Raw genomic sequence first — 24384 nt, forward strand, 5'->3', positions numbered from 1 at the left:
ATATTTTGGGGAATTTTATTGTATTTATGAAATCCACTGGAGATTTTCCTTCATTTGAATTCTTAATGATTTTTAGACTTTTCTCTACCATGACCTGTTCTCCCACAAGAGATAATGATGATTAGAGAATAGCAATTTGAACCCATTTTGAGTACTTCTTTATTATCTTCCAGAAAATTAAAGAGGAGAATGAAAAATTATTGAAAGAATATGGTTTCTGTATTATGGATAACCACAAAGAGAGGATTGCCAACTTCAAGATAGAGCCCCCTGGGCTTTTCCGTGGCCGTGGCAACCACCCCAAGATGGGCATGCTGAAGAGAAGAATCATGCCTGAGGATATAATTATCAACTGTAGCAAGTGAGCACATACCTCATCCTTTGGACCAAAAGTGAAGTGGGCTTCCTTTTTTCCTTTGCTGTAAGAGGTTGGGACTATTTCCAGAGTTAACAGAGTATGGTTTGAGAAGGAGCAACATGATTATTTTCCATGTATAGGTCTCCAAATGTTTTTTAGGTATAGTAGTCATCCCTTAAATATGGGAGATACATTAAGGCCTCTTAACTCCTCCCACCCAGTAGATGCCTGAAACCATGGGTAGTACCCAACTTGATTGCCAGTAATCAGAACATGTTTTTGTCCTCGTCTTCCACTCACGTTTCATATTTCATGCCTTTTCAATCTTAACTAAGCACTGACCATACTTTTGCAGTTTTGAGGTGCAGTAGCAAAACTAGCATGATTTTTTTTCCTTCATAGTTTCACAGATTCAAGATTTGTTCTGAGTATAGATATTTGATTTCTTTTTTTTCTTTATTGAGTCAAGAACTTTTACCTTTCCTCTTAGAGGAAGCAATTTACGGCTTCTTTACTGCTATAGCACTTTGAGGCCTTTCTTAAGTAAGTGGGTTACTTGAACTGTGACAATTGATCTGATAGGCTACTAAGTGACTAGCACAGGGTATATGCAGCATGTGTGTGCTGGACAGAGAGGGATGCTTCACAGCCTGAATAGGATGGCAAGAGATTTTACCACACTCCTCAGAAGGGTGTGTGCTTTAAAACTTACGAATTGTATGTGTCTAGAATTTTTCATCTCATTTTCTAATCATGGTTGGCCTTCGGTAACTAAAACCGCAGAAGAAGCGGGGCTGCTGTATTATTGAGTGGTAAGGAGGAAACCTGAAAATACGTGCTCAACAGATATATCCACTTTGGGTCATGAAAAGTGAAATTGTTCCTCACTTTTCCTTTCACTGCCCTCCTGCTTAATTTTCACAGAGATGCCAAGGTTCCTTCTCCTCCTCCAGGACATAAGTGGAAAGAGGTCCGGCATGATAATAAGGTTACTTGGCTCGTCTCCTGGACAGAGAACATCCAAGGTTCCATTAAATATATCATGCTCAACCCCAGTTCACGAATAAAGGTAAGAGGACAGCTAAGGGCTGCACTGGTTAGTGGGGCTGAAGATCTCTGTCTTTTTGTTGTAATGTTAGCTATCATCTTAGCATCTATAATCACTTCAATAAATGAAAAACCCTCCCCACTAAAGGCAGATACTTCATGGTTAGAATTATCTGGTGATTTCCTAAGGTGTATGTGTTTTTTGCATCACATTGAAATCTTACCCATTTATTAATTCACAAGTATTTACTGAAATCCCAATATGTGTCAGGCACAGGGTATGTTTGTGGTAGAATCTCACTGGTAAACGAGACAGACACAGGCTCTGCCTTCATACTGCTTCCTGGCCACTGGTCAGAATGGGGTGAAGAGTATGGAAATGTATACTGAGACCTCTGTATCTTCTCTTCCCTTTCCTCATGTTTCTTGGCTTTGAGAAAAAAATGTAATTGCTTGAATCCCAGACAAGTTGTCAAATGTATTGCCTTACATATTTCTGGTTTCCCCAGGGCTCACTTGAGTAGGTTGAGATGATAAATGTGAAAGCACGTCATAAACTATGTTATATACTTGTGTGCTATTATTTATTGGTATAGTTACTGAAAGGAGAAAACTGTCATGGGAGGGAATCAATTCTTATTAGCCAGCTTGCTGTATACTCTCTGCTTTTGACAATCTCATGAACTTTCTCCAGCATACTGTGGAAATGAGAACAGCAACCTAAAAGAGTAAGCTTTACAAAAAACAAGTCAAAGACTTTGTTCTTTATAGACTGTGGATGTTTTACATGCAGGACTTAACAACCTTCTTGATTTCTGGTTTATAGGTTGCTTAACAACTGTTAAGATACAAAAGCCACAGCTCAAAAGGCCATATGAATTATTAAGAATAAAATGCATATTCTGTGTGTCACTACTTGTCTAATGAAACAAACCCATGTATATATTTTCTTCAATTGGAAAATGTACTTTTCCTCATTTAGAGTAGTAATTATAGCATCAGAAAGAGAACACTGATGGTGAGCAAATGTCAAGTCTTTAAAGAAACACATATTCCTCTTCTGAAATAGCATGGAGTTGTGTGGCTCTGGAGGTGGAGAAACAGTGGTTTTAGCCCTCACAGAACTTGTAGGTTGGTGAGCGCATTGAGTAAGAATTCATGTGTATTAGCAGAAAGGCAAAAGTTAAATGTGTCACACGAATAAGCAGTTATTCTCTGCACTTTCAGATCAAGAGTGTGATGAAGGAGATTAATTTACAGTTGGGTCTTAAAAGAGTTATTCCAAACAAAGAATTGGGTCGTTAGGGACAGAGGGGTGGTCAGCACAAGTGTAGTGGGTATGAAAAAGAGTGACAAAAAGTAGTGAGAGTTGCACAAAGTATCAGGATCCTGTGTGTTACTATTAAAAAGCATTTTCATGGAAGTTGACATTTGGTTCTCCTAACCATATCAGACATACTAATAACCACCATTTTATGGATGAATAAATTTAAGCAAGCTTACCTAAGATCCAATAGGTGATAACTGTAACTTAGATCTTCTTAGATTCTTAACTTCTTAAGTCTTCATTCTCCTCATGTTTTCCTGTAATATCCTGCTGCTAAATTATGGACGGTCATCCTTAAGAGAGACTAGATCATTAAAGGACATTGAACAAAGGAGTGGCATTACACACAAATCACACCAATAAATAGAACAGTTACAAATGTGCAGAGAAGCACCGAGTATTGTTGGAGAGTGTAGCAGGACACCTGATCTGCCTTCCGGGATTCAGGGAAGGCCTTTCTAAGGAGGTAACAGTTAAAATGAGGTTTACAGAATGAATGGGTTTTTTATCCCTGGAAAGGATAGGGTAATGGGTGTTTCAAACAGGAAAAATAGCCATTTGAAATCCCTGAAGTAAGAAAGAGCTTAGTAGTTTTGAGGGCAGAAAGAAGGCCGGCACAGTAAAGTACTATGAACAAGAAAGAGGCAGGAGAGGAAGACCAGCTGGATCCTACAGATCCTTTTTGAAATTTTGTACGTTGTAAGTCCAGAAGGAAGCCACTGAGCTGTGTTTTACGAAATAACACCAGATACAATTGGTCATTCTGACCGCTAGTCTATGGGACCTGAATTGGATGCAAACAGGAATTAGACCAATAGGAGGCTGTTTTCAGTGCTCAGGCAAAAAATGGTGGTAATTTAGACATCTGATGGCAATGGAAATGGAAGTGGGCAGACAGGGTCCATGTACACCAGATATTTGTACTGGTGAGGCTAAGAGTTGATTATGGGAGTCTCTCTGAGGGTTGAGATCCTTGTTAGACAGGCCAGTGGGCACATCAAGGGCAGAGAGCCAGCCAGTTTTACTCCTGACAGTATCCATATAACTGTTCTACACAGGCATTTGTGCAGGTTTCTGGATAATGATTATGGTAGCACACCTAGGAGTCACCCAGAATTAAGCCCTGTCTAGAACCTCATACTCAGGACAAGAGTACCTGATTTTAGTCAACTGGAATGGGATCCCAAGAAACAGGCATTAAAGGATTAGAAAAGAGGTACCATTGAGGGAAAGAGAAATATGATTTCTTCAGCTTGTTCTCGATCCTCTCCTGGGATGTCTCCCATTCATCAGAACAGTGACATCTTCAGAGGTTGAGGTTTGAGAGCACCTTGAATTGTTTTTAACTTTGCGATGCCTCAGGAGAAGCATTCTTTCTCTTTTTAGGTATAAGAAAAAAAAAAGAAAGGTACGAGCTTTAGGGGATTTATTTTTAGTGAAATACTTCAGTTATCCAAGAATAGATAAAGTAATGAACACAGGCCCCCATCTGGCTTTGTCACATCTTAACACTGCGTCCTGTACGCTCAGTTACTTTATTTCACTCAAACAATACCGATAAACATAATGGAGCCATTTGTGTACCGTTTACCGTTTCCCTCAGATTACTGTGATGAACTCCATGTCTTTTGTTGTTGTTGTGTGTGTGTATTTTGTAGATACATGTTTTTTAGAGGCAGGTCTTGCTTTGTCACCAAGGCTAGAGTGTAGGGGTATAGGCATAGCCCACTGCAGCCTCAAACAACTCATGTTTCTTTTGCTTAAGTTTTACTTTTCATTTTTAAAATTAGTCATCCATTAAAACCCTAACCTTCTCCCTGTGACAGTTGTCACAGTCAAATATTTAATCTCTGTACTCTGGGTTTCTTGTATCTCAGACGTTCTGGGTTTTCTTGTGAAGATCCAGCAGTGACAAACACTACCTTTGTTGACCTTGAAATTTTATGTAATTTTCATCCTAACTCATAATCTTTTTTTTTTTTTTCAATAAAAAACATGTTTTTACCCTTGATGGGCTGTGGTTTCACTATGCTGTGTGTAGGTATGGATACTTGGACTTTTAGCTTGAGGACTAACATTTTTATTCTTGAAAAGTCTCAGCTCTAACATAGATTTTACCACCGCACTTCTCTTACAGTCCTAGTAGATGAGTATTGGAGCACCTCAATCTCCACACCATCTTTTTAAATTGTATTTTCACATTCTTTATTATATTTAGTCTAAAGTTTATAATTTATTTCATTTACTATTTCATATCTGATTTTATTTCATTTGTTTTATAATTTCATGTCATGTTTAGTAGATTTTATCTTTTTCTGCGTATTAAACATGTATTTTAAAGTCTTTGTAAGATAGTCATATAAAATGTTACCTAAAGTGAATTCATGTGCTAATTATTGTTTTGTTGACAGTTTTTCTGAGCCATTTTCCTTGTGTTTTTTGATTATTTGTAAACCCTTTAATTGTGAAGTGTTTTTTTTTTTTTTTTTTTTGAAACGGAGCCTCAAGCTGTCCCCCAGGGTAGAGTGCCATGGCATCACAGCTCACAGCAACCTCCAACTCTTGGGTTCAAGCGAGTCTCCCACCTCAGCCTCCCAAGTAGCTGGGACCACAGGCGCCCGCCACAACACCTGGCCATTCCTTGGTCGCAGCCATCATTGTTGTTTGGCGAGCCCGGGCTGGGGATTCGATCCCGCCACCTTAGGTGTATGTGGCTGGCGCCTTAGCTGCTTGAGCCACAGGCACCGAACCAATTGTGAAGTGTTTTTTGCCTGTGTGTTGTTCCTTTTTCTTTTCTTCTTCTTTCCTCTCCACTTCTCCTCTCATTCCTTCCTTTTTTAGAGGGAATCGGCTAGGCCAGCTCAGCCCAAGCTAACACAGGCTCTGGCGCGTCAGGTCCCCCTCTTGCATGGAGTGCTTTCATTGGAAAAGGTGATTAAAGCATGGTTCCACTGACTTCCTGCGATGAAGCCTGTGTAAAGAGTATGTTTCTGCAGCAGGATGGTGAATGATGGTTTTACTTCAGGAAGACATTAGGTCTAATATATGGGAGGCCCGCCATGGAGTTTCTGTTACACGCATTTCTGCTCAGCCTTCAAAGATGTCTTCCCATTCTAAGACTTTCTGCTTACTCTTGTATCTGTATTTTACTAACTCGCATTCCTCGTGTAACATTACTGTACCATTTAGCACAAGCATGATATGAACTGCACATTTTTGGCAATCTGAAAAATTAGAGCATTAAAGAGTAAAAAGGACGCAAAAGTATAAAGCAGCTGAAGTGTGTGTCCCTTTGATATGCCCTATCCTTATCCCCTTTCTGGAAACTTGGATTAGCCTACTTACAGTTATAGGCATGTTTCACTACTTCCAGCGACTTCAAAGGTCACTGAAAAGATCAGGATTTTTGAGAACCCCATAACATGCTCCAGGTACTAAAAAGGTTGTCCTGAACTCATTCACGTGTTCTACGGTCATCCTAGTTTGTTCTGTTTTTCTTCCCAGAATTTCCATTTTACAGACATTTTCTTGCAAGTAGTTCCCTTCCCTTTTCCTCCTAGTCTGTGCCTTGTGACCATAGAATCTTAAATAGCAGTAGAATGACAGCCAGCCTTCTCAAACCTATAATTTGAACAAAGGAAGCTCTCTGATCCCAGATAATCTAGGAGTTTCCAAACAGGCTGCTTATAGGTACTCAAGCTAAGTACAACCTACTGCCAAGTTTGCGAGCATTATCTGCTCTCGTAACCTGGGGAAACAGCCCTCGATAAAAGGTTCTCTAAACAAGCCTTAACTTTACAAACAATCCATTATGATTTTTCTTTCAAATGAAGTACAGCTAACTTTAGAATCAAGGTTATCATCCCATTGCATGTAGTCTTACTCAAATATGGTCGGTACCAAATATACACTTCTGCCTTTTTTCTCTTTAGAACCTATAATTCTTTGGGGTTTCAAAGATATATGTGCCTACAACCTTTTAAGTATAACCACCTAGTGATTAAAGGGCTAGATGTAAAGGAAAATACTTTTTAAAAACTGTAATAGTCTTGGAAAGCTCTGATTTTGGTGTTATTAGAACAAGAAAATAAGCCACATGCTTTTTTTTTTTTTTTTTTTTTAAACAATACAGGAGGGCGGCGCCTGTGGCTCAAAGCATAGGGTGCTGGCCCCATATGCTGGAGGTGGCGGGTTCAAACCCAGCCCTGGCCAAACACTGCAAAAAAAAAAAGAAAATATTTAAAAACAATACAAGAAACAATTGATAAAATTGACTTTTATCAAAATGGGAACTTTTTGTTCAATTAAACATTGTTACCATGTTTATCTGACAGAGAACCTATTGAGAATATACAAAGAATTCCTATAGCTCCACAGTAGAAAGATAAATATCCCCACAAAAGAGAGCACAAGACTTGAACACATACTTTACCGAAGAAAATGTAGGACTAGGAAATAAGTAAGTACATGAAAGAGTGCTCAACATCACTTAATTATCATTGGAATAAAGATTCAAACCACAATGAGATACAAACTCCAGTTCTAAATCTTTTTACCTCAAGTGAGATGAAAGACTTGTAGACAATTATTCATAGCAGATCTATATTCATAAAAACCTAAACTGGAGACATCATGCAGTTCCATCTACTCAGGAGACTGAGGCAGGAGGATCACTTGAGGCCCCAAGGACAGAGTTGAGACCCCATCTCAAAAAAAATAAAGGCTTGGCACCTGTGGCTCAAGCGGCTAAGGCACCAGCCACATACACCTAAGGTGGCGGGTTGGAATCCAGCCCAGACCCGCCAAACAACACTAACACATAAAAAATGCTCAATGTCATTCGTTGTTAGAGAAATGCAAATCAAAACCACAATGATGGCTCGGCGCCTATAGCTCAACCGGCTAAGGCGCGAGCCACGTACACCTAAGGTGTCGGGTTCAAATCCCCAGCCCGGACCCGCCAAAACAACAATGACGGCTGCAACCAAAAAATAGCACCTGCCTGTGGTCCCAGCTACTTGGGAGGCGGAGGCAGGAGACTCACTTGAGCCCAGGAGTTGGAGGTTGCTGTGAGCAGTGAAGCCATAGCACTCTACCCAGGGGGACAGCTTGAGGCTCTGTCTCAAAAAAGAAAAATAAAAACAGGAATGTGTAGAAAGCTGGTTAAATACTGTTTTTAAGCACGGTATATATATGTAGGGCCAATTTGTTGTGAGTTTTATTTAAATGATACATTTTGGGGGATCAGAGTACATTCACCCTTTGGTATTCTAAATTATGGTAAACTCATATGGGATCACCATCCTAGTGAGAATAGCCATGTAAGACTAATGTCATCATTTCCAACATAAGTCTCTTAGACTATATTAGAAAATGGGATCTGGTTTGCCCCTTTACCTCCTACTTTGCAGTTTTGAATCTTGTTCCCACTTAACCCACTCTACTGAATGGGTAAGCAGCTATATTAAATAAAATATCATGGGTCTGCTAGGGGTTTTTTTTTTTTTTTTTTTTGCAGTTTTTGGCTGGGGTTGGGTTTGAACCTGCCACCTCTGGTTTATGGAGCCGGTGCCCTACTCCTTTGAGCTATAGGTACCGCCTCTAGTTTTTAAAAATCATCCCCTGGGGGCGGCGCTTGCGGCTCAGTGAATGGGGCACTGGCCCCATATACTGAGGGTGGCGAGTTCGAACACAGCCCTGGCCAAACTGCAACAAAAAATAGCCGGGGGTTGTGGTGGGTGCCTGTAGTCCCAGCTGCTCGGGAGGCTGAGGCAAGAGAATCACCTAAGCCCAAGAGCTGGAGGTTGCAGTGAGCTGTAACACCATGGCATTCTACCGAGGGCAACAAAATAAGACTCTGTCTCTTAAATAATTAAAAAAAAAAATCACCCCCCCTGGGCACAGTGGCTCATGCCTATAATCCAACCACTTTGGGATCCAAAGCAAAAGATGGCTTGAGCAGGAATTCAAGACTAGCCTGGGCAAAACAGCAAGACTTTGAGATAGGCTGGTAGGCCTGTGTGCACTGGAGTGAGTGGAAAGAGGCCACTCTTGAGCTGGAAACTGTGCTATAGAAGATGAGTCTTTTGTGTCTAATTTTTCTGTGTAAGCAAGAGTGACGGTCATGGAGATTTAATGCTGACTTGTTCATGAGGACCGTGTGTATCACACCTTTTCTTTTCTTGGTCACCCTCTTAAATGTCAAAATGTACTGAGAAACATCAGTGAGAAATTTTCAGCTCCCCAGGAAATAAGGCTTAGGTATTTTTTCTGCGTCACCAACTACCAAGTCATCCACCCACGATTAGCAAGTAGTTACTGAACCTCTTATTTAGTAGCCAAACAGATACATATAGCTGTACACACATGACTGTGGGAGAGTGCTGGCGACTCCCTAGCATACCCATATGAGCTTTTATCTCTGAGCATTTTTCAGGATCTAGATGTGGAAGACATTTCTTGCTCTATTTATGCTACACCTCTGCACGCTGAGAAGGATGGTTACATTGACCACAGTTCTTATGACCATGGTTGCCCATGTCATAGGCAGGACCCAGGCAAATGCTGCTAGAGATCACTCCCCTTACCTTTGTTACAGGTGGGGTAATTAACAGCAAAGATTCTTGGGTTCTTAAATTCTTCTTTATGTTCACGTCATGTTCTGTGCCTTTTTTTCTTTTTGGAGAGACAAGGTCTTGCTTTGTCAGGCTAGAGTATAGTGGCACAATAATAGCTCAGTGCAGCCTCAAACTCATGGGTTCAAGTGATTCCCCCATCTCAGCTTCCTGCATATGTGGGAGTACAAGTGTGCACCACCGTGCCTGGCTAATTCTTTATAAAAATTTTTTTTTTTTTTTTTTTGCTGTTTTTTGGCTGGGGCTGGGTTTGAACTCACCATCTCTGGCATATGGGGCCGGGCCCTACTCCTTTGAGCCACAGGCACTCCCCTTTATAAATTTTTTTTTTTTTTGGAGGCAGTGTCTTACTATGTTGCCCACACCACTTTTAAACTCCTGGCCTTAAGTGGTTCTCCCAAAGTTCTTGGCTCAAGCAATCTGACCTGCCTCAGGATCCTGAGTAACTGGCACTACAGGTGCCTACCACACTGCCCAGCTAGTTTTTCTATTTTTAGTAGAGACAAGGTCTTGCTCTTGCTCAGGCTGAGCTCTCAAACTCAAGTTCAGGTGATCCTCCCACCTCAGCCTCTGAGTGCTAGAGTTACAGGTGTGAGCCATTGTATGTACCCAGCCTTAATATTTTTTAAATTTCAGAATGTTACAGAGGTATGCATGTTTGGTTTATACGCACTACTTCTGTGTAGTTTGAATTGAGATTATAATTGTGTCTATCCCCCAGAAAGTGTGCATTTTACCCGTTAACTATGAATTTACCCATCAAAGCTCTAATTTTTCCTAAAAATAAAAAATCTTTACAGAAACATTTTTAATCTCTCAATCTACTCAGGGAACAATTTTAAGTGCAGAAGATAGAAAATGGTGAATAATTATGGCTGTTCCTGGAAGTCATTGTGTTCCTTAGTAATTACATGATACATGTCTGGTTCTGCCTCTTTGACAGTGCCACCAAACTGTGAATGATAATCTTAAGTTTAGTGGAATTCAGTCTTAGCAGAAAAGTTCTATCGGGTCACAGATCTGACAGCAGGGCTATGTATGGTGCAGATGTGGAAATGGGGGTGTTTATACCCTTTGTGTTAGTAGAATTCAATTTTGGGGACATGCCATGTGGCCTCTCCCCAAGAACATAAATATTGTACAGAATAGAAACTGGAAGCTTTCTTTGTGATTAGATCAGGAGCCAATTGTACTTGACAGTGAGATGGGACAGCGTGTGTTCCCTTCAGGTTAAATGCCCCAAACTTTCTCTTTAGTACTGTTCTTTTTCAGTTTTGTTTAAGGTCAGATTCCTGCTCTTCAGTTCAGATCTCTGAACTTTGACATCCAAGTTTGTTTTTATTCCACCATTCCTAAGCAGTCTACCTTTGGGGTTGGATCTTTGCAGGGTGAGAAAGATTGGCAGAAATATGAGATTGCTCGGCGGCTGAAGAAATGTGTGGATAAGATCCGGAACCAATATCGAGAAGACTGGAAGTCCAAAGAGATGAAAGTCCGGCAGAGAGCTGTAGCTTTGTACTTCATTGACAAGGTGAGACCATCTTCTCCTTAGCATCACGTCTAGTGTTCAGCTTAACAAAGGTGTGGGGAGTGTCTGTTCTGCCCCAGGCCCTGTGCCAAGTACTAGAGAGACAGTGACACCCTAACACCTGCCGGCTTGCACCAGTAAGGAAGACAGAAGTAGAGAGAGAGAGAGGCATGCACAGTGTGTCTGCTGCTGTATGGGTACATCCTGCCTGATAGGATTTGCTTGAATATGAATGTGTCAGAGATACTGTGACATTTTTAAACTCTTTGGCCAGGGCCCACAATAATTTCTTTATATCACAGCCCACCACACATGTAAATATATTTGTGTATAACTGAATCAAAAGTTGTATGAAACTTAGTTATACAAGGAGTGGATTCTGATTTTTTTGGTCATAACCAAAGATAGTTATGACCCATAAAATTGGTTAAACACACCATGCTTGTATCACAACTACAATTTGAGAGACAGTGCTCTGGAGATCAGTTTCTCAGTGTTCCTAAGAAAAACAAGATTTCATGTTTTTCCCCTAATTGAATACTGGTTATATTTTGGCATAAGTTCTAAATTATCTCAAAATTAAAACACTAGCTTTTTTTGCATCTACTTGCCCAGAATAATAACACGCATTCATTTGCTGTCTTGTTTTTAAAGTTTTTTCTTCCTTTTCTCTATCCATTTCAGAAGACAAAGTAGACAGAAGAGAAACTTGAATCTTTTTAAGTTTTATAGCCCTGTAGGTTTTATAAGGGAAGAAGTAACACTGCAGAGTGCAGAATGTCCAGGCCATGCAGACTGATGCTCTGTCCCCAAGGAGAAGTGGGTGGCTTCTATTGGTGGTTTCCTATGAGGGTCAGTCTCTTTGTTCATGCGCACCTTTTCTTCCGTCTTCCCCGGGTAGCTTGCTCTGAGAGCAGGCAACGAGAAGGAGGAAGGAGAGACGGCGGACACTGTGGGCTGTTGCTCACTTCGTGTGGAGCACATCAATCTGCACCCAGAGCTAGATGGTCAGGAATACGTGGTAGAGTTTGACTTCCCTGGGAAGGACTCGATCAGATACTATAACAAGGTCCCCGTCGAGAAACGAGTAAGTTAACGTGGCTTGTGCTCCCTGACCTGTTTTTCATTCATTCAACAAATAGTTACTGAATCCTTTTCATGTGCTCTGCACTTTGCTAGGCACTCAAAAAAATGACTTGAGCCGGATGTGGCAGTACATGCCCATAGTCCCAGCTATGTGGGAGGCTGAGGTGGGAGGATCAATTGGGACCAAAAGTTTGAGTGCCATGATGGCATCTATGGTTTTTGGGTTTTTTTTTTTTTTTTTTTGCAATTTCTGGCTGGGGCTGGGTTTGAACCCACCACCTCCAGTATATGGGGCCGGGCACCCTCCTCCTTTGAGCCACAGGTGCCGCCCCATGATAGCATCTATGAATAGGCATTGCACTCCAGCCTAGGAACATAGTGAGACCCTATTTCTAAAAAATAAATAAAAATAAATGGCTTAAAAGAGGGGAGAGACATTGCTGTCCTATGTACCTCCTTTTAATCCCTGTCCCCTACCCTGTGCTACTTCCTGGGAATGAAGGGGCATCTTGCCCAGCAGTATCCAACAGAGCATGTGCAGAGAGTTGGCTCTCACAGCAGATGGAACATTTGATTGACCCTACCACATAGCTTCAGTTATTTAGCCCCATCTCGGTATCCCCAGTCGCACTGCACGTTTATCCCTTTGCATCTAAGCTCACCCTCTCCCTGGCTCCTCAGTGAAAGTGTAACCTTTAGTCCCAGATCTTGAGCCTATCAGTGAAGCAAGTCCATAGTCCCAACCTAATCTTTCCCCAATTACTGGGCTTGAACCAGAGACCTAGCACTTGGAACTCCAGTGATCTAGCCCATCAGCATTCTGATCATTATCAATAATTAGGCTTCGCAGGCTATGGAAATGCTCCAGGTTAAAGGTGAACAAAGAGACCTGACAATTAAATGAGTATCTGACCTTAGATTAGATTCTGTACTGGCAAAATAAAGAGCATCATTAGGTCAACTGACAAAATTGGATTATGGACAGTAGATTAGACCACTATATGTAGCAATGGAAATTTATGAAGCTCATAAGTATTATGTAAATGTGAAGGAATACCTGTTTTTCAAAAATATCCACTGAAATGTTTAGGGATGAAGGATCATAATATATGGCTCAATTATGTATATATGTACGTAAACACACATGTCTACAGACATGCACACTGCACAAATGGTGGAATTTTAACAGTAAAGCTGGGTAAAGGATGTATGTGTATACCTTGTGCCTTTTCTTTGCAAGTTTTTGTAAGTTTGAAATTATTTCTGAAATAAAGGGTTTTTTTCCTTTTTTTTTTTTCCTGAGACAGTTTTGCTGTGTCACCCTCAGTAGAGTGCTTTGGCATCACAGCTCACAGCAACCTCAAACTCTCAGGCTTAAACGATTCTCTTGCCTCAGCCTCCCAAGTAGCTGGGACTATAGGCACCCGCCTCAAAGCCTGGCTGGCTATTTTTTTGTTGCAGTGGTCATTGTTGTTTAGCTAGCCTGGGCTGGATTCAAACCCGCCAGTCTCAATGCATGTGGCTGGTACCATAACCACTGTGCTACAGGTGCTGAGCCTACAGGTGCTGAGCCCTTTAAAAGTAAAGGCTTTTAAAATAGTAATAATTCAGCTTTACCTATTTCTTTTAGGTTTTTAAGAACCTACAACTATTTATGGAGAACAAACAGCCTGAGGATGATCTTTTTGATAGACTCAATGTAAGTAGGAGTTCCAGCCATTCTCACAAGCTCCTAAAAGTAAGGGTTTCCAAGGAGTGACTTGGGTTGTCCCTTCAGCCTACCCAGTCCTGTGGTATCCTGTAGACTCTTCCTTACTCTCTCCACGCACACTGTCTCTGGCCAGGAGCAGATAGATACTTCTGTACTGTGGAACAGCTGCCAGAGCCTTAAAGGCAGGGGTAGATGAACCTAGCCTTTTATCCTCCCCTGACCCCTGGAGCTCCGCTTTTGGCTAGATATCCAACAACTTCTGCTGGAGACCCAAAACCTGTCCTCTTATAATAGGGAGGGACAAATTAGCTTTATTGGCTTAAGAGTGAAGTATTTTATAAGGGAGCATCCCATGACCCTGTATATTCTGGAATTCTTTTCCCTTTCTTCCCAACTGCCTGCTTGTAATAAACTTGACAAAATTGTGACTGCTCTGGCATAAGTGACTCCAGAAGGGGAAGCGTACAGCTTTTACCTAAAACTCAGTGTCTTCTCTGTTGGCTTTGTCTCTCTCCTCCAGACTGGTATTCTAAATAAGCACCTTCAGGATCTCATGGAGGGCTTGACGGCTAAGGTATTCCGTACATACAATGCCTCCATCACGCTACAGCAACAACTAAAAGAACTCACTGTCCGTAAGTATTGCTTGGGCAGACAGGGCTTACACTGTCTACTAATGGTGTCCAAGGTCCTTGCTTAGCTGTGTCCTAGGTCAGTTCTACCGTTTTTCTTCACCATCGTGACTGGAAACTTTCCCTTCAGATCTCTAGTAGAGAGCCAAGCCTTAGTTGTATAAACACAGGATCAGTGCCGTTTCCCTCTCTTATCCCCAGCTTTCTAGATTAATCTCAAGGAATGCTGACAGTTTTCTACCTGCTATGAAAATGTCTGCATTTTGTGCTGTATGTATGTTGTTTAAAAGCTCACAGGGTAAAGATATAATAGGGTGATGTTCTGTTGAACTGGAGAAAGTAAAGTTGTCATGGTTACCAGAAAAATATAGGAACAAGTCCTTTCCCTGAGGTTAATGTCATTTTTTTCCCCCATAGGAAAGTAGGTAATATTCTAAAAACTACCAAGAGCCACAGGCTTTTTTTCCTGGAGCCCAGTTACTACTAAATTTCCACTGTCCTCTAAATATGTCAAATGGCCTCAGAATATGAGCCACAAAAGCCAGAGGTAATTACGCTGAAGGTCATTGGTATTAGGAATGAAGAATGTCATATAGTACAAGTAAAGAAATTTCTTTGGAGGACATTTTTACATTTTTCTTTTTAAATATAGCTTAAAAATGTAAAACTTAAGGCCCCTTTGTCTCACCCTGCTCTATAGACCTTTTCTGTCCCGATCCCACATTTAGCAACGTTGGATGGGGAGGGAGGGAAGGAATGAGGCAAGCAGATGAAGGCCCCAGCCACATACCCTGAAAGGTGTAGATTTGATTCCACACACTCAGAATCTCTCCTGGGATGGGAATTTACTCAGGCTAAGCTTACATAGAAACTTCCTGCTGTCTTTTTCTCATGACTGTTGACTCAGATTTTGACCTCGTGCCTTGGGGGAAACTTGAATAGATCATCTGAGTGAGATAAGGGCCAGTAAAGTCCTGGGGGTGAGGCACTGAGGAAGACACGTGATGTGTGCAGCCCTGGTGTACAAACTGACTCTCTCCCTGTCTTGTATCTTTCTTTACAGCGGATGAGAACACCCCGGCAAAGATCCTTTCTTATAACCGTGCCAATCGAGCTGTTGCAATTCTTTGTAACCATCAGAGGGCACCACCAAAAACTTTTGAGAAGTCTATGATGAACTTGCAGTCTAAGGTATCTTGTATAAAAAATATCAGCAGGCCAGTTCTGGGTCTATTCTGGAAGAAAGATTCATTCTAAAGATACACAAATGGAAATACCATAGTAATCTCTGATGAAGATCCTTGTTCAGGACATCTTTATGGACAGAAATTCTACGTTGATCATTCCTATTTGAAAAGCTAGCTTTGATGTACCCTCTAATTCCTCATTATTGTCCTTACTGTACATAAGGAAAATGGATGTAAAGAGTCTTCACAGATCCTTTCCACAGCCCAGAAATACAACTGTTTCCAAATTAGATTGTTTCACATTGAAAAGATGATGAAACAATTATATTTAAGTTCTCCCTAATCCCATCACAATTATTTTATTTCTACACATTCCACATGAATCATATTTTTATATAGTTCGTCATCAAACATTTGTTGGATATTGGCTGGGTGCCAGAGCGGCTGCCCTAGAGGGGAAGAGGGGTGTGCAGACAAGTAGATGCTGTTCCTCTTCCATGCGCCTCTCGGCCTCCAACTCTGCCTGGTACTGAGCTTCCAAACCACAAGGCACTTAGCATTTGAAGATAAGCATTTTTATGCTAGCAAGGGCTACATAACTAATCCATCCTAATTTGTTAACTCACAAAATTTACAGATGTTTAATTTTACAGAACAGATAAACAGGGTTACAAAGGAAACCAATTACATTGAAGTGCAGTTATCAAAACTTTTATCTTTACTTAAATTTAAATTTTAATAGGAGGGTACAGATGATTAGGTTACATTGTTTGTGTTTGCTAGGTAAGGTGTCTGTTGTTGAATCCCACACCTAGGAGGTTGCCATATACCCTTACACTGTGCCCATTAGGTGAGCTCAAAATATATTTTAAAGTCTACAATACAGAAATAGGTGTACTTCCTTACTAATGTAAGGTCTTTAAGTAGTTATAACTCCTGTATATTTGAAGGTAGTAATGAATGTAAATGACACTTGAAGATTACTGTTAACAATTGTAAATGACATGACAGCATATGGAACATACATTGTTGATGAAGTCATAAATAGTACTGATATTACTGTGGTTTGTTTCCCACATTCATAAATGAAATAGTAAATTTCATTTTCAGATTAATGAAATTATAGATGTAATTTTTATTGCCATTTAAGTTCATGGGATTCTGTATACTCAAAGACAACTGGAATTTAAAACTGCTGTGGAATGAAGACTACATACACATCTTCAGACCCACAGTGTTTTAAGATTTCTTCGAGATAAATTCCCAGTTCAGTAGTATCCAACAGTAGGTCAAAAGGCACAGACAGGCGATGGTTTATGGTATAGATGCCATCTGGCTTTTCTGAAGGGGTGTTCATCCTCCCAGGGAATGAGTGTCTGTCTATAGACCGCAGGAATTCTTGGATCATGTGGGGGGCAGGCCGAGAACCCTATAGACCACCTCTTGTAACAGCTCCTGCTGGCTACCACTCCGTTAAATGGCCATCTGGAATTATTTACTCTCATGTTATTATTCTGAGCCAGAAATAAAAGCACAAAATATTCAGGTGCTGTTTACCTAATTCAAGAGACCCCTCCCAGGAGAATGAGGAGGTCTTTTGTTGCTCTCACTCTGGAACCACTGTTTGGGCAGCCCAGGCTGCCTGCCAGACGAACCCTCTGAGCCCAGGAATCTTCTCCTGTATGCCCACAAAGCAAACACACGCCCCTGTTTGCCAAGTGAATCAATGGAGCCTTTGATGCTTTGAGAGAATTTGACACAGCCTGCCAATGTGGCATTCACAGAAATGGTTAAAAGATTGTGGTTTGCTGTATTTCTAGCCGAAAAGGAATCTGGCTGGTGGTGTCTGTAATACTTTTGGATATAGAATCAATTCCCTCAGTTTGGCTTTGGACAACATAGATGTTGGAAGTAAGCCATTCATAGTAAAACAGATTTAATGATTTATCTCACAATGGTGGCCTCTGTTCCCAATCTTGTGCTGTGTGAGTGTGTCTAACAAACAATTCTAGTCCCTGTGAGCAGCAGCCCAGTTGTGTCAGTCAAGCATGTATTTACTCTGTGGAGGTTCTCTTGACCTCAGGTCAGCAAGATGATCGCACATCTGGGGTTCTCCTGCTCCCAGCAGTGTAGGCTTTAGCCAAATGCCAGTACCCACTGCTGTTGCTAAGCAGGAATCTAAGATTAGATTCTCTGAGGTGCTTTAGGATTCTAATAAGCAAGAAAAGCTGAAAGTGCGCTACTGTCTTCCTTTATAGACATGGATTCTACAGGGGTAGGGGTCAGGGGAAGACAGCTAAAAATGTTTTCATACTCATTTTGAAATGGACTGATAATTTCCTTTTAAAACAATCCTAAAGCTAGGCCACGGTTTGGGGACAGACTGGCTGAGCATTTTGGCTTCCTAGGTTCCTTTTAATTGCCATTTTTTGATCCCTGTGCTGTTCTCTCTAGTGCATCCAATCTAAGGGCTAAGCTCGGCTTGCTCTGTATGTGCAGATACCCTGCCTCAGCTTCCTAAAAAGCATCTCCTACAATAGTGAGCCCCAGCCTTTTTGGCACCAGGGACCAGTTTCATGGAAGATAATTTTTCCCCAGGTGGGGCGGTCGGAATGGGACAAGAGGCACACAAGGCTCAAGTGATGATGCCATGCTGCCTGGTTTTTACCAGGCCACTGACTGGTACTGGTCTGCGGCCTAGGAACCACAGTCCTACAGTATTCATGGAAAGAAGACTAAAACTTGGCCTAGATCTTTATTGTAAACAGTAGTCATTTATAACTCTCCTCTCAGATGTCTGAAGCCAAATTGTTCTCTGAAAGACGAGCACCCAGATTCCCAGTCCCAGCAGGTTCCTTTCCCCGAGCCCCAGGTTACTGCATTATAGAACCTGCATTTCTCAGAGGATCACTGAAGATCATAAATGAATAAACAGCACTTGAATTAAGTAGCCACTATGCTTTTCTGCTCTGCTTTTATGACTGCACCCTTGATGTTTTTACCCAGCAGGCCACTGTCTGCCTGGTGGAGACAACTTCTAGGTTTCACCTTCTCTGGTGGAGCCCTTTATTCTCTCTGGCTCATTTTGATCCTAACCTTGTTGTTCTTCCCTACCTAGATTGATGCCAAGAAGGAACAGCTAGCAGATGCCCGGAGAGACCTGAAAAGCGCCAAGGCTGACGCCAAGGTCATGAAAGACGCAAAGACCAAGAAGTATGTACCTGAAATTGCACAAACTTGGGGTTATTTGAGAAAAAGTGTGTGTGTGATATTGATTGGAGGCCCTGGGGCTCCAGCCTAAGGTCTCTGAGAGGTATCTTTGCAAATCTCTATGCTTGAGGCTTTTATGCTTTTACTGCTTCAACTGGCAGGGTGGGGCTCCATTGTGCACCTATCCAGAGGCCAGGCCTCATTTTTGATAACTGCCATTTTTCTAGGGTAGTAGAATCAAAGAAGAAGGCTGTCCAGAGATTGGAGGAACAGTTGATGAAGCTGGAAGTTCTGGCCACAGACCGAGAGGAAAATAAACAGATTGCTTTGGGAACCTCCAAACTCAATTATCTGGACCCTAGGATCACAGTCGCTTGGTAAGTGTTGAGGTCCTACTGCTAGCTCAGGAAAAGTAGAGGGGGCTTCAAGGGCACTGTCAGCCTTCACAGGCCGTTGCTAAACACATACTTGGAGTCAGCTGGGAACCCTCTGCTTCTGCTGTGTACATGGTGCCTTGGTTGCTAACCTTTTCTACAGATGCATTGGAACACCGGGATGATCCTAAGTGGCCAGTGTTATTGTACTGCCTTGGTGTTCATAATCTGTTTATAAAAGGCAAGTACAATTCCTATCCCTTAAGGAACTTTAGGAGGGGAATGGAAACTCTTCTCTATTGAAGGAAAACTAGAATAGAGCCCATCCATCTACACTTTAACAAAAATTATCAGTGAAATTTTTGAAATTGGAGGAAGAAAGGTAGGAATGAAATAAAACAAAAATGAGAATACAGATCAAAGCAACCCACACAAAGAGGTTTAGGGACCTTTTAATAAAGGCAGATAGATCCTCTATGGCACCACTTCTATGGTGGTGACCCCCAACCATATTTTCATTGTTCCACCACATGAGGAACTGTATTAAAGGGTCATGGCATAACGAAGGTTGACAACCACTGCTCTCTGCTGTTCTCTCAGACACACAAACACACCCATGTTACAACATCTAAACCAGGTGTCTTTTCTTGAAGATGTTTAGTTTGAGCTGTTAAATTCTGGGCATGGGTGGAAGTGTTATTCCCTATAGCATTTATTCTACTGACCAGAGGTTCCACCCAGCTCTTCTTCTCTTTTCTGCTCTTTTTAGCCTTGTTTGGTTAGCTCTTGAGAGGCAATATAGTACAGCGGTTCAGAGCATGGAGCCAAACTGTTTGGGTTCAAATTTCAGCTCTACCACTTACTAGCTGCATGAGAACATAAGTAAAATACATAATGTCTCTGCCTCAGTTTTTTCATCTGTACATCTCTGGAAACATCTATGTTAGAGATCACAGCCGAGATTAGATGAGTTGATCACATAAAGCTTGGTACACCGTTGATCCACATCCTCACTAGACTGATATGAAGAAGGCGGGTTTGAGCCTGAGCCCTGGGTCTGGGCTATTGCTTTCTGACTCACGCTAATCTCCCATCTTTCTCCCTTGTTTGCAGGTGCAAAAAGTGGGGCGTCCCAATTGAGAAAATTTACAACAAAACCCAGCGGGAAAAGTTTGCTTGGGCCATTGACATGGCTGATGAAGACTTTGAGTTTTAACCAGTCTCAAGGGGCAGAGTTCTGTGAAAAGGAACAGTATGGTTTGGGGAAGATGGATAAACTGAGCCTCGCTTGCCCTCACAACTGAGGGAGAGAGGCAGCAAGTCTTAACCAACATCTTTGCGAAAAGATAACCTGGAGATATTATAAGGGAGAGCTGAGCCAGTTGTCCTATGGACAACTTATTTAAAAATATTTCAGATATCAAAATTCTAGCTGTATGATTTGTTTTGAATTGTTTTTTTATTTTCAAGAGGGCAAGTGGAGGGGAATTTGTCAGCATTCTGCCGGGCAAATTCACTGTTTCACTGAAACATTTGGATTCTCTTAGCTACTGTATGCGAAGTCCGATTATATTGGTGCGTTTTTACAGTTAGGGTTTTGCAATAACTTCTATATTTTAATAGAAATAAATTCCTAAATTCCCTCCCTCCTCCCCCATTTCAGGAATTTAAAATTAAGTAGAACAAAACCCCAGCGCACCTGTTAGAGTCATCACTCTCTATTGTCATGGGAATCAACTTTCATTAAACTTGAAGCAGTCTGACATCGGCAGTGTTTTGGTTCAGACACTTGTTCACAGAAAAGCATGATGGGAAAATATTTCCTGACTTGAGTGTTCTTTTTTAAATGTGAATTTTTATTTCTTTTTAATTATTTTAAAATATTTAAACCTTTTTCTTGATCTTAAAGATCGTGTAGATTGGGGTTGGGGCGGGACAAAGGGCGAGTGAGTCTAAGGATAATGAAATAATCAGTGACTGAAACCATTTTCCCATCATCCTTTGTTCTGAGCATTCTCTGTACCCTTAAGATATCCATCTTTTTCTTTTTAAACTCCAGTCTTTCAATTGAAAGATTTTATTGTATAAAAAGTTCCACAGGTCAGTAAATTTAGAGGAAAATGAGTATTTGGTCCAAAAAAAAAAAAAAGGAAAAATAATCAAGATTTTAGGGCTCTTATTTTTTTCTTTTGTAATTGTGTAAAAAATGGAAAAAAAAATAAAAAGCAGAATTTTAATGTGAAGACATTTTTTGCTATAATCATTAGTTTTAGAGGCATTGTTAGTTTAGCGTGTGTGCAGAGTCCATTTCCCACATCTTTCCTCAAGTATCTTCTATTTTTATCATGAATTCCCTTTTAATCAACTGTAGGTTATTTAAAATAAATTCCTACAACTTAACGGAAACTTAAGTGTCTGCCTCATTGTTACCAAGGGCTCCAGGTCAGCAGCTGAGGCTCTGTGGGATGTGGCCTGAGCATGCTGGTCAACAAGGCTAGGTTCCTCCCCAGGAGCAGAAGGGGCAAGGCACAGCCTGGCCTGGAAGGCCTACCCTCTGTCCTGTTGCTGCAGATTGAAGGGGATCCAAAGTCCACATCCCTAGATAAAGACAGGCCCCGGAAGGAAGGATGCAGAAATCCACAAGGATAGATGAGGTGCAAGAACTATAGCTGAGTCCTAATGTGGGTAATATTTATTGAGCAAGTATGTGAGGGAGGCAGATTTTTGGAGCCCTTTCTGTGAGTACTGGCCAAAGCAAAGGACTTCTTTGGGTTTGCATAAGTGGCTGAGCTTACAATCAGGATGAGGGGAATTCAAGGTACAAAGCCAGTCAGAACCTAGAAGCCCCTTCTCTGGTAGAACCCTGACTTCTCCCTAAATGGAGTGGTTAATTGAACAAGGGAGTGGTCTCTCACCACTTAACTTCCCAGAGCTCCAGGTATCCTAGCTGGCCATGGTCTCTACAAAAATGGTTCTTTCCTCACCTAGGGTTACAACCAAGTCTGGAATTCAGGATGAAAGGTGAGGTCTCTAAGTTAAATGGAGAAGAAAGCAGGAAGGCCAGAGTAGTCAGAACCATAGCTCGGCGCCCGTGGCTCAAATGGCTAAGGTGCCAGCCACATACACCTAAGGTGGTGGATTCAAATCCAGCCCAGCCCGCCAAACAACAATCATGGCTGCAACCAAAAAACAGCCAGGCGTTGTGGCGGGCGCCTGTGGTCCCAGCTACTTGGGAGGCGGAGGCAGGAGACTCGCTTGAGCCCAGGAGTTGGAGGTTGCTGTGAGCTGTAATGCCACGGCACTCTACCCAGGGGGACAGCTTGAGGCTCTGTCTCAAAAAATAAAATAAAGTTTTAAAAAAAAAGAACCAGTCACTTGATAGAAGAGCCCTCTAGCTTGCTAGCGCGGGCGGGTATCTTCAGGGAAGATACATCTCCTTGATGGTCTCTGGTCTCTCTGGGCTGGTCTTGGGCTCAAGGCAGAAAATCCTGGAGATCCTTGGAAGCCTGTGAGAGAGGCAGCATCCACCCCAAGGAATAAAGGAGGTTATATAGCCATCACTGCTTTGAAGCAAGAGACTGCAGGTATTTTTGAATTCTGTGGTACTAAGGTAGCTGGGCCACTGAAGGTAGGGAGTAGAAACAGGTTCTTCTAGTGCGTAGGTGGATAAGTTGACCTCAGATCTGGAACTCGGGCAGGACCTTTCACAACTAGGGGATAAATCTTGATCTACAGCTAGAAAGCAGGGACAGCAAGCTCTGGAGGCAGATGACCTTGCTGATGGGCAAAGTCTCTTAGGGCAAGTACAGAACAACTAGATGATGGTCAAGACAATTGTGAAGGCCCTCCCAGGCAGCCACAGGAAAGCAAAGCCAGAGAAGGGAAAGCTGATCTGGCCACTGGAGAAGAGAGAAGCTGGACAGGTAGGTGGGGCCAAATGTAAAGGGTATTGTAGGATGCTTGAGCTTAAGAGTCAGAAGTAAATCTACCCCCTTGCTGATCCAGTAGGTCTCAGTTCCATCCAAGTCCAAGAGCAGGCCAGATGGACAGGGTCTGAAAAATACCCCATCAGGCCCTTTTATGATGCCTGAGTCCAGCTGTGGGAAAAGGTGGACATCTTCTGTGTGTTATTCAAGACAGATAACTCTGAGTGCTGACTTGGCTCCTCTCCCTTACCTGTCCCTGGTCAGCAAGTCCTGCCCTCCCTGCCAAAAGCTGTTAAATTACCTCAGACCTCTGCCACATTAAAGAATACAAAAAGAAACCTCACAATCCTGAGCCCTCTCTGGCCACCACCTCTTCTTCATTTCCCAAGGGAGCTCCTGCAGTGAGTCAGCCCCACCACCCAGCTTTTCCCCACCCACATAGTGAGCTTCTGTTCCATCTGCCCCAAATTCTTCCTTCACTCTGACCACCATCACCAGTGACCAAGTGACCAATCATCAGGCTCATCATTTTGCACCTTACTTAAGCTCTTTGTGTCACTAGCCACTGTTGACGACTACTTCCATCATTTCAAGTGTACAATGATTTTCAGCAACTGAATGGTGCAACCAACACTATAAATCAGTTCTAAGACAAGAATCTCAGTTTGTTGCCCTCTAGTAGAGTGCCATGGCATCAAAGCTCACAGCATCCTCAACCTCTTGGGCTCAAGTGATTCTCTTGCCTCAGCCTCCCCAGTAGCTGGGACTACAAGCACCCGCCACAATGCTGGGCTAATTTTTCTATTTATAGTAGAGGCAGGGTCTTATTTTTTCTTGCTCAGGCTGGTATTGAACTCCTAAGCTCAAGTGATCCTCCCGCCTCAGCCTCCCAGAATGCTAGGATTACAGGGGAGCCACCGAGCCTGGCCCTTATAGATCAGTTTTAGAATGTTTTCATTCTCCCAGTAAGACCCCCTCATGCTTATTTACAGTTAGTCCACATCTATGCCCAGCCTCCACTAATCTCTCTCTATAAATTTGTATTCTGGACATAGCATGTAAAGGGAATCATGCATGTGACCCCCCTCCCTTCTAAAAACACTTCTCTGTGGTTTTCAGGATGTCACACTCTCCTGGTTTTACTTCTGTCAGGCTGTGCCTGAGTCATCTATCCTATCAGGTCATTAAGTGCCATGATGGTCTCACTTAGGCTAGCTGATTTCATTCACACCAAAGGGCGATAAACACTTCTCTGTCTCTATCTCCAACCTAGACCCCCTCCACTCTGTTCTGAGCTCTAGACATACGATACCAACTACACCTCCTTAGGGGATGTCCACAGGCACCTCCAATCTCAATATCT

At 42.0% G+C, this 24384-nt stretch overlaps 1 protein-coding gene across 1 annotated transcript in view; it reads left to right on the forward strand.

Moving 5' to 3' along the window:
* Window positions 1–21501, forward strand: part of TOP1 (DNA topoisomerase I) — a 36006-nt gene extending 14505 nt beyond the window's left edge. Inside the window, exons 5-14 of the mRNA XM_023511909.1 lie at window positions 174–361; window positions 1283–1427; window positions 10755–10898; window positions 11797–11982; window positions 13612–13680; window positions 14213–14327; window positions 15388–15515; window positions 18630–18724; window positions 18949–19098; window positions 20209–21501. Coding sequence (XP_023367677.1) covers window positions 174–361; window positions 1283–1427; window positions 10755–10898; window positions 11797–11982; window positions 13612–13680; window positions 14213–14327; window positions 15388–15515; window positions 18630–18724; window positions 18949–19098; window positions 20209–20311 — 1323 coding nt within the window. The 3' untranslated portion in view covers window positions 20312–21501. The remainder of the gene's footprint in view (window positions 1–173; window positions 362–1282; window positions 1428–10754; window positions 10899–11796; window positions 11983–13611; window positions 13681–14212; window positions 14328–15387; window positions 15516–18629; window positions 18725–18948; window positions 19099–20208) is intronic.
* Window positions 21502–24384: the final 2883 nt, after the last annotated feature.

This window comes from Otolemur garnettii, unplaced genomic scaffold (assembly GCF_000181295.1).
Source record: "Otolemur garnettii isolate 467f Iridium unplaced genomic scaffold, OtoGar3 scaffold00023, whole genome shotgun sequence".
NCBI lineage: Eukaryota > Metazoa > Chordata > Mammalia > Primates > Galagidae > Otolemur > Otolemur garnettii.